Source organism: Urocampus carinirostris, chromosome 17, assembly GCF_059441175.1.
Source record: "Urocampus carinirostris isolate Australia breed hairy pipefish chromosome 17, RoL_Ucar_1.0, whole genome shotgun sequence".
In the NCBI taxonomy this organism is placed as follows: domain Eukaryota; kingdom Metazoa; phylum Chordata; class Actinopteri; order Syngnathiformes; family Syngnathidae; genus Urocampus; species Urocampus carinirostris.
This window is the reverse complement of record NC_142365.1, coordinates 14,645,289-14,655,740: the sequence shown is the minus strand read 5'-3', so window position 1 is coordinate 14,655,740 and position 10,452 is coordinate 14,645,289. Positions and strand designations below refer to the sequence as shown.

The window sequence follows — 10,452 nt, the reverse complement described above, 5'->3', positions numbered from 1 at the left end:
CTTTTGACTTCACTTCATTGTTTTACTACCTGACTTCACTTCATTTTTTCGACCCCTTCGTTTTAAGGCCGGGCAATTAACACTTGGTCGTCTAAGCATTCAAGACTAAATAAGCCGGATACACAAGGAGCGGCTGAAAAGATCCAACAGCTGGAGTTGGTCAGAGCAAGTGTAAGTGGTTGACTTTAGCTGCTATTGGGAGAAGCTACGAGACAGCCATTAAAGTATAACAAAAGTAAACTTTAATTACACAGAGCGACAGCCATCCACGGACTGCAGCCAAGTGGCTTACTCGAGTCGCTAGAGAAGGAAACCATCGGGGGGGAAAAAAGTAATAAATGCTTAAAAAACTGAATTCTGTAACGTTCACTTGCATCAGCAGCTGTGGAAGGCGAGTGACACTGAAGGACGAGCAGGGGCAGCTAACAATGCCAATAGGGGGTAAGACAGCCAAGCGGCTTACAACGGGGGCTAGAGACGGAAATCATGTGGGGAATAAAGTAAAACATTCTTGAATAATGAGATTCTGCAAGATTCACTTGCATCAGTAACTGTGGAATGCGAGTGACACCTAAAGACGAAACAGCTAACGATATCAATATTGGCTAGCGGCGAGCATATAAGCCAGTAGCCAACTGTCTAACATGAGTGAATGGAGAAGGAAACTGGAAAAAAAGTGGAAGATGACAGGATTTGGCGAGTATCACATGTAAGGCTCCTTTTGTGGGCGGTAAATGGCCAAACTCGGGACCTTCCTGTGGTGTGTCTTGGCCAAGTACAGCCTAATGGTGCCCATCCATCTCCAGACTTTTTAGGGTATGGGGTTCAATTTTATTTTAGAAAGTTGGAGTATCACATGGCACAATATTGCATCACTTGGGGCTTCCCTATTTTTTCCTAAAACACACTTTTTGCCCATGATGTCTTTTGTTTTTATGACATACAAGTGTTAAAGGCTCAAAGGCCCTTTAAGGAAATTAAGTCGAATAATTTCAAATGTTTTGTTTTAATATATTCCATCTTGTTTTACGAAAAAGAAATAAAACATGTTTTTCTATAAGTAGTAAAATAATTTTTTTTTAATACATACTATTGATAAAATATCTTATTTAAAAAAAATATGTTTTTAATAAAACAAAGCAGAAGCAGTTTAACAAAAAAAATCCTACTCATTTTAAGTACATTTTTCAATTGTTTTTAACTGTATTTCTTACAAATTAAGATCCCCAAAATATGGTAAAATAAAAACAAATATGAGATTTTAATTTGAAAATGAATGGCGCAAGACTTAGCTCAAAGTTTTCCCTCAGACCTAAAGCAATAGCTTGCTGAATTTTAAAGCAGATGCTTCCTCTGCTAAAACAGCCCATTTCTCAAGGGTTATTACTGCACATAAAAATAACCCCAAATGACTGTTTGACACTTGCAGCTCTCACGAGGCAACAGATGAATTCAGATGGTTCTACCCTTTCATCCATCCACCCATCCATCCATTATCTGCACCGCTTATCCCCAGTAGGGTCTCGAGGGTGCTGGAGCCCATCCCAGCTGTCTTTGGGTAGTGGGCAGAGGACAGTCTGAACTGGTTGCCATCCAGTCACAGGGGACACAGTGACAGACAACTCATTCGCTCATTCATACATAGGGACAATTTGGACCGGCCAATCAACCTGACATGCATGTTCTTGGAATGTGGGAGGAAACCGGAGGAAACCCACGCAATACTCCACACAGGAGGTTTGATCTCATGACCTCAGAACTGTGCCGCACACACGCCAACCACTGCGCCGCCATGCTGCCCCTATATATTTATATATATATCTATGTATATAAATTTTTTCACTACGGCCTGCCAGGCTTTTTCCTCCTGCCTGCTAAATGAAAATGGTCAAAATATAATGACAATATATATCATGGTAAAGTACTACAAATGAAAAAGTGTTTTTGGTGCCAACTTTGTCCTTATTGTCTCTTTTTGTGTCTACAACCAGAATACTACTACAGAAATACTACAAAAATACTATAAAATCACTACAACACTTAAAAAATGTGCTTAAGCAGGGACTTAATACATTATTTTGCCTTCATTCTGAATGGAAAAAATACGATAAAAATACTACTACAGTAACACTGTATAGAAAATATTACTACAGAAATACTAACACAAAACTACAAACATAAAACTATGGAAATACCTCTTCAGAAAAATACAAAATTGCCACTACAGTTATATATTGATACATAAATACTACTACTTATCACACAAATACAAAAAACACTACTACAGACATGGCAGAAATACTACAAAAATATGACAACGGTACAACAAACGTTCTTCCAAAGAAATACTACAAAAATACAACAGATATACTAAAAAGATTACTGGACTGTCTCAGAAAATTAGAATATTGTGATAAAGTTCTTTATTTTCTGTAATGTAATTAAAAAAACAAAAATGTCATACATTCTGGATTCATTACACATCAACTGAACTATTTCAAGCCTTTTATTATTTGAATATTGCTGATTTTGGCTTACAGCTGAAAAAAACTCAAAAATCCTATCTCAAAATATTAGAATACTTCCTCAGACCAAGTAAAAAAATAATTTTATAACAGCAAAACTAAATCAAACATTTGAAAATGTCCATTGATGCACTCAGTACTTGGTTGGGAATCCTTTTGCACGGATTACTGCATCAATCCGGCGTGGCATGGAGGCAATCAGCCTGTGGCATTGCTGAGGTGTTATTGATGCCCAGGATGCTTCGATAGCGGCCTTCAGCTCATTTGCATTTGTAGGTCTGGTGTCTTTCATCTTCTTCTTAACTATACCCCACAAATTCTCGATGGGGTTCAGGTCAGGGGAATTAGCAGGCCAATCAAGGACAGTGATGCCATGGTCAGTGCACCAGTTACTGGTGGTTTTGGCACTGTGGGCAGGTGCCAGATCATGCTGGAAAATGAAATCCTCATCTCCATAGAGCTTTTCAGCAGATGGAAGCATGTAGTGCTCTAAAATCTCTTGGTACACAGTTGCATTTACTCTGGACTTGATGAAACACAGTGGACCAACACCAGCAGCTGACATGGCTCCCCAAACCATTGCTGACTGTGGGAACTTCACACTGGATTTCAAGCAACTTGGATTTTGCTCCTCTCCAGCCTTTCTCCAGACTCTGGCGCCTTGACTTCCAAATGAAATGCAAAACTTGCTTTCGTCTGAAAAAAGGACTTTGGACAACTCTGCAACTGTCCAGTGCTTCTTCTCCATAGCCCAAGTCAGACGCTTCTTCCGTTGTCTTGAGTTCAGAAGTGGCTTGACCATGGGAATACGGCTATTGTAGCCCATTTCCCGGACACGTCTGTGAACTGTGGCTTTTGATACCTGGACTCCAGCTTCAGCCCACTGTCTTTGAAGCTCCCCCAAATTCTGGAAGCGGCTCTTCTTCACAATTTTGTTAAGGCTGCGGTCATCTCTCTTGGTTGTGCAGCGTTTCCGGCCACATTTTTCCCTTCCAACAGACTTTTTGTGGATATGCTTTGAAACTGCACTCTGTGAACAGCCTGCTCTTTGAGAAATTTCTTTTTGTGTCTTACCCTACTGATGGAGGGTATCAATGATGGTCCTCTGGACAGCAGTCAGATCAGCAGTCTTCCCCATACTTTTTAGTTTACTGAACCAAGCTGAGTGTTTTTAAGGCTCAGGAAACCCTCGCAAGGTGTTTCGAGTTAATTAGATGATTCAGGTGATTAGTTGAATAGCCTACTTGTATACTTTTTCATGATATTCTAATATTTTGAGATAGGATTTTTGAGTTTTCTTAAGCTGTAAGCCAAATTCAGCAATATTAAAATAATAAAAGGCTTGAAATAGTTCAGTTGATGTGTAATGAATCCAGAATGTATGACATTTTTGTTTTTTTAATTGCATTACAGAAAATAAAGAACTTTATCACAATATTCTAATTTTCTGAGACAGTCCAGTATATTAAAGAAATACTACCAAAACACTAGTGCGGAAATAGTATAAAATACTACACAAATATACTACACAAATAAAACTACAGTAATACTGCAAACATCTACAAAAAACTAAAATAACACGACACAATTACAACTACAGTTATACTACAAAACCATATATCAAATTGAAAGCTTAAAACAGAGATTGTATAGATTTTACTTTAACTGTTAGCATTTCAAAACCAATTTGATGAAACTAATTTGTTTCTAAACAAATATAAAGAAATACAATATGCAAATGTATGCATGTATATTTATTCATAAAAGAGGAAAAATTAGAAAGGTCTTCAGGATCATCCCCTTGGCCAAATTCTGGCCAACGACTCCAGATAGTTGCCCACTCCTGCTCTAGGTTAAACTGACCCTTTGTTTTTTATAATGAATATAATATAATTGTAGTCCTGTTTCCCGCTGTTTGAAATGAAGCCAAATAGTAGGCGTGTTTTCAAAAATAAAGACATGATAGACTCGAAAGCCTTTGAGCAAGACGAGCCGGCGTCTTGCTTTGAAAATATTCACTGGATGTGCATCTTTTACAGCCTTATCTCTGCTGGCCAGCTCTTATTTTTCTTGTTTTTTTCTTGTTATCAGGCCTTGACACGCTCCCCCTCGCTGGGTGAGCGACACTTGTTCCACCTCGTCATCTCCAAGCGAGCCAGAAGGTCCAGATGATGGAGCAACCTATCGTCACAACCCAGTAAGTGCTTGGCTCCTCATTTTTTTGTTTTGTTTTTTGCAAAAGCTGCTCTGTGTCTTTCGTTTTTCTGTGTGTAGGCTACCACAGAGGCAGGAATATGACTCGGGTTCAAAATTTTCCAGACAAGAATTTTTAAAGTTTCCCACTCTGATGCCCAGAATTGCCACAATGATTATTAAATTTGTTTTAAACCAAATGGGTTCATGGGGCTGGAAAGAGAAAGAAAGGGAGAGAGGTATAGTAAGACAAAAATGGGAGGGAGAGAGAGAAAGGGAGAGAGGTAGAGGAAGACAAAAAAGGGAAGGAGAGAGAGAAAGAGAGAGAGAAAGAAAGAAAAGAGAAAGCAAAAAAGAGAGACTAGATGGGGGGGAAAAAGAAAGAAAAAGGAGAGAGCAGAAGGGAGAGAGAGAAATAGAGGAAAAATAAGAGATAAAAAGAGAATGAAAGAAAGAGAGAAAGTAGGAGAGAGACAGATACTTAGAAAGAGATAGAGAGAGAGTGAAAAAAGAGAATGAAAATGAAGGAGAGCAAGGTAGAGAGAGAAAGAAAAAATGAAGGAGAGAGAAATAGAGAAAGAGAGAGAAAGGGAAGGGGAACAAGGGCGCGAGAGAAGAAAGAAAGAAAGAAATAGGAAATGAGAGTGACAACAAGAGTAAGAGTGTGAGATAAAGAAAGAGCTCATTTTACTCTAGCGCTTCTTTAAGTGTTGTCTTGCGGGCCGGATAGGGGTTGAATGCAGGCTGAGCTACTTCTGTCTTTCCTCACCTGGTTTCTTTGTGCCTGACCACAGCTTATGGAGATCTTCCACAACATTTTTTGACAAATTGTAAAAAGTACTTAATAAAGTTTATTCAAATTTTCTCCCTTGGGCTTTATGATATGAAATGATCTGCATTTATATAGCGCTTTTCAAGTCAAGACTTCACTTTACAGTGTGCTTCACATTTCCCAATAGCGGGCGTGCAGCCATGTAAGGAGCTTACCTGCTTATTGGGGGCATCAGGGGTTCAGTGTCTTACTCAAGGACACTTCGACATGTAACACGGAGGAGCTGGGATTCGAACTGCGATCTCTTGAGCCCAGGACGAGCGCTCTACCTCCTGAGCCACTTTAGTTTACCTCTAGGCTGAAAGTGGCAGACAAAAACTGTTTTTTGCTCGCTTGCTTCGGAATTGTCTGACCTTTTGCTATGAAATCAACACAACAGCACAATTTTCTTTTTTAACAGCTGTTGTCACGATCCCTTTTTGTCTAGACCTTCAAGGTCTTTGTTACACGAAATGGGCGATGGCGGTTTCTCTACGGAAGGTGACGGGAAGTGGAGATCCAGAACTGTTCCTTCGACAGTGGCGCTGACCCAACCGGGCCTCGGCGTCACCACCACAACTATCACGCGCATCACGCAGACGGGCGGCGACTGGAGCAGTGGACTTCTTGATGTCTGCGCCGACGAGGGAACGTGTAAGCGACAGTCTCGGGCGCATAACTGAAAAAAGTAATCAGTTACGGTTACTAGTGTAGAGTATCCTGTCTTTTGTTTGAAGTTTAAAGAAATTGAAAAGATCCACAGAATAAATCATCTGAATAAATATCGATAAACACCCAAAAAAGTAACATAATTAAATGATAATGGTCCACCAACCGTTCTCATACCTGTCAACCTGTACGTTTTTGCCGTACAAAGTACGTTTATTATACATTTTAAGACGTGTCCGACGTACGAGAAAATCTGTTCGGAAAAACGCAAATTTGTCAATTATGGGTACCATCCGGTATACACAGACTATCGCGAAACGGCAAATCAATCAAGTCAAACGAGTTCGTTGCGGTAGCCTCTATCTCGGTATCGTTTTTTTTGTTGCAAACAAAGTGAGCGGTTTGATGTAGTGAAAGGAAGTCCGTCTCTTTTTAGAGAACCGGCTTTTTTTGGCTCAACTCATTAAAGAGAGCCGGCTCACAAACGGCTCACCTGCTTTGATGCATTATATTATGAATTATTATGTTGTGTAAAGAAGTTAAGAAAAAAAAAGGAAGTATAAAATGAGAAAATGAAAAAAGACAGGTTTGTGGTTATCCCTTTAATCAGTATATTACCAACAATAATTTAATGCAGAAATGAATACATAAAAAATATATTATTCTACTTAATTATATTTGCATGTACTTTTTCCTTCTACAGTGAACGTCCAAGCGACTTCATTTTTGAACTTTTTTTAATAATAATAAACCTCATTCATGTCGAGCAACTCAGTATCTCACAACAAAATGTTAATTAACAATATATATGATATAACGAAACACATGTACAATATAACATGTTAAACTACATAAATAAACGTTTGAAAAAAAAATATGGTGTAAGATTATTTTGTATTTTGTAAGGGAAACAGTTTGTGAGGGCATGGAGCCCTGGAGATTGACAGGTATGCGTTTTCCTCCTTGAGGTGTTTTCGTGTCCCCTGCAGGTATCGTGGGCGCCATAGCGCCGTGCTGTTTGGACCTGAGTCTGGCCAACCAGTATGGAGAGTGTTTGTGTTTGCCGCTTTTGCCGGGCTCCACCTTTGCCATGAGGGTCGCCCTCAGGGAGCGCTACAAGATACGGGTGAGGAGGACGTTAACTTGACTGGGTCAGATTCTTGGTACTGATACTTTTCCTATACAGTGGGACCTCGGTTATCGCGGTAAATGGGGACCAAAAGCACCCGCGATAAAGGAAAATCCGCGAAGTCGCGGCACACCTTTTAAAAAAAAAATATATATATACCGTATTTTCCGCATTATAAGGCGCACCTAAAAGCGTTTATTTTTTTCAAAAGCTGACCATGCGCCTTATAATACAGTGCGCCTAATTTATGGATCAATATTAATTCACAAAGTCTTGCAACTGACTTGCAGCCGCCGACTAGATTTTCCCCCGAACGCCAAGTAGTCCGCGGTGTATGCTGGGATTTATTTACCGGCATTTCATTGGCTAACCAATGTGTCAATCATCATTTGAATGGATCACTATTGGCTAAAGTTATTCGGAGGTCAAGGGGCGGATCCTTTTTATCATTTACAGGCTGGCATTGGCTTAAATGGCAAAACAAAGCCTGCAATTGGCCGAAAAAGATGAATGCGTATAGCACGTGGCTGACGGCATAGAGAAAGCATTTTTTTCTATTCTGTATTTGTAAATATTTTATTCTCCTGGATTTACTACCCTCACGGATATAAGAGGACATTGGCTGCACATTATTATGAACACAACGACTTCGGTAAGCTACTCCGGGTTTTATATTGTCCCTGTATCTTGTTTCAGACTGAACTCGATGTTTCTGTGATAAGCGGTGCAGATAATGGATGGAATGGAGTGTTTATTTTTAAATTAAACTCAATTCCAAGTGTTTATTGTCATATGCACAGTAAAGTTGCAAGCGAAAAAGAAAATAGAAATAAAGGAATGGTTGGCATTTTTCGAATCCCAAGACTTTAACCTTCCGAATGATGGAACGATGCATTTGAGTGACATCGTACGGACACCGCATCCGCACATTTTCTCGACACGTATTTGCTTCTTTGCAAGCTTTGGGAATGTTAAGGGGGTAATAAGTTTGACTGAACTATCCGACTGTTTTGTCCACGTTCCCATTGTAGCGCCTTATAATCCGGTGCGTCTTATGTATGTCAAAAATAGGACCAAAAACTATTTTTTCGGGGTGCGCCCTATAACCCGGTGCGCCTAGCTTGTGCGGAAAATACGGTATATATATATATATATATATATATATATATATATATATATATATATATATATATTTTATTATTTTTTATTTTTTATTTTATTATTATTATTTTTTAGACCCGGTTGATGGGGACCAAAACCACCCACGAAAAGTGAAAATCTGCGAAGTAGCGACACCCCTTCAAAAATGCTTAAAAAATATATTTAATTTTATTATTATTATTTTTTAGACCTGCGAAGCTCTGAACCCGTGAACATGGAACCACGAAGTAGCGACGCCCCTACAAAAATGCTTTAAAAAAAAAAAATTACATTATTTTATCTTATTATTATTATTTTTTAGGCCTGCGAAGCTCTGAATCCGCGAACGTCGAAGCGCGAAGTAGCGAGGTCCCACTGTAGAGGGAATGAGTCATGCGAAGTATATTTTTTTAAGAAATATAGGTTGGGGGCACGGCGGCGCAGTGGTTAGCGCGTGTGCGGCACAGTTCTAAGGTCTTGGGAACCTCCTGTGTTCAAATCCAGCTACCGGACTTCCTGTGCGGAGTTTGTATGTTCTCCCTGTGCTTGCGTGGGTTTCCTCCGGGCACTCCGGTTTCCTCCCACATTCCAAAGACATGCATTTCAGGTGGATTGGCCGGTCCAAAATTGTCCCTAGGTGTGAATGAGCGAGCGAGTTGTCTGTCCCTGTGTGCCCTGCGATTGGCTGGCAACCAGTTCAGGGTGTCCCCTGCCCACTGCCCGATGATTGCTGGGATGGTACGATACATCCAATACAAACCGATTTAGAAAATGATTATTAATTCAAGTTGTTTCATTTTGAAGCCGTTGTATAATACCTGAAATTGTATCATGGCTTCCTGTCCAAAACAAAATGGCCGCCAGTGGAGACGAGAATGATTACTGTGTCCCCAGGGAAACATTTGCGAGGACTGGAGCGCCACCTGCTGCTGTTATTCTCTGGCCGTTTGTCAGATGGCACGCGAGATGAAGCACCGGACGCTAGCTCGAACCTATCAGGTGTCTACCGTGCACGAATGTTCTTGATGAAGACCCGGAGCCGGAGAACTGACGGCCAACTTGTCGAGAATTACTGTATGTTATTTCAGCGACCTTGAGTGTCCTTTCGAATAAAATGTCATTGGTAGTTTAGTATTATTATTTGATTGTGCCAAAAGTTATTGGAGCGATAATGGATTTTAAGACGTTATCGAACTGAAAAGAAAAAGAGAGACAATAATGAGCAGGGTTGGGCAGGGTTACTTTAACTTGATTACTTTCAATTACTTTTGGATTCCAATACCAAATATGCTAATAAAAGACAAAAGAAACTAAATATGAAAAAAATACTACATTTTGTGCAGGCTTGGGGAGTAACGGAACGCATGGAACGGCAAAAATGATGTTGGCAAGCTGTTTGGATTTATTTTCATTTTGTTTCTGTCGCATCTTATGTTAGTTTTGCCGGAGATCAAAGAGATCAAAGCCAGGAGAGAAAGCTTACCGCGTGTTGTGAGTCATAATTTTATTCATATTTAGTTTCTTTTGTCTTTTATTAGCATATTTGGTATTGGAGTCATCCAAAAGTAATTGAAAGTAATCAAGTTAAAGTAACCCTACCCAATCCTGATAATGAGTGACTAGAATATTCTATTAGCCAACACTGCTTGTTAAGAATATTTTAAGCTATCATGTTCCTCATTGCAATATATATTTATTTTTCTAAAGAATAAATAGCACAACTTGGTTGTGTATACTCTCTTCCTCTTTAAAATTTGTGCAAGGCACCATAGAGCTTGGCCAAGATACGTTTTGAAGCACTTATGTTCCTCATTAGAATATATATTTTTTTCTAGAGAAGCGGTAACACAACTTGGTTGTGTCCCCTCCGTACCTCTCAGTAATTCTATTTTTTTTCTGATAGAAAAGGTAGAATAGAATAGAATATATCTTTATTGTCATTGTTACAAAATGGGTTGAACATATTGTGACAACGAAATTGGACG

At 39.4% G+C, this 10,452-nt stretch overlaps 1 protein-coding gene across 1 annotated transcript; it reads left to right on the top strand.

Annotated features, from left to right (window-relative positions):
- Window positions 1–4,523: 4,523 nt before the first annotated feature.
- On the top strand, window positions 4,524–10,198 carry plac8l1 (PLAC8 like 1). Its single transcript, XM_088321165.1, has 4 exons — window positions 4,524–4,722; window positions 5,978–6,183; window positions 7,188–7,324; window positions 9,362–10,198. Exons 1-4 carry the CDS (start codon window positions 4,694–4,696, stop codon window positions 9,491–9,493), a joined length of 504 nt encoding a protein of 167 aa, XP_088177291.1. The 5' UTR covers window positions 4,524–4,693; the 3' UTR covers window positions 9,494–10,198.
- Window positions 10,199–10,452: the final 254 nt, after the last annotated feature.

What these genes read in the sequence shown, in the direction of transcription:
- plac8l1 (XM_088321165.1), top strand. Translation starts at nt 4,694, where the DNA reads ATGATGGAGCAACCTATCGTCACAACCCA. An exon ending in CAACCTATCGTCACAACCCA is followed by an intron (nt 4,723 to 5,977) that starts GTAAGTGCTTGG and finishes CTTTTTGTCTAG; the next exon opens with ACCTTCAAGGTCTTTGTTAC. An exon ending in CTGCGCCGACGAGGGAACGT is followed by an intron (nt 6,184 to 7,187) that starts GTAAGCGACAGT and finishes TGTCCCCTGCAG; the next exon opens with GTATCGTGGGCGCCATAGCG.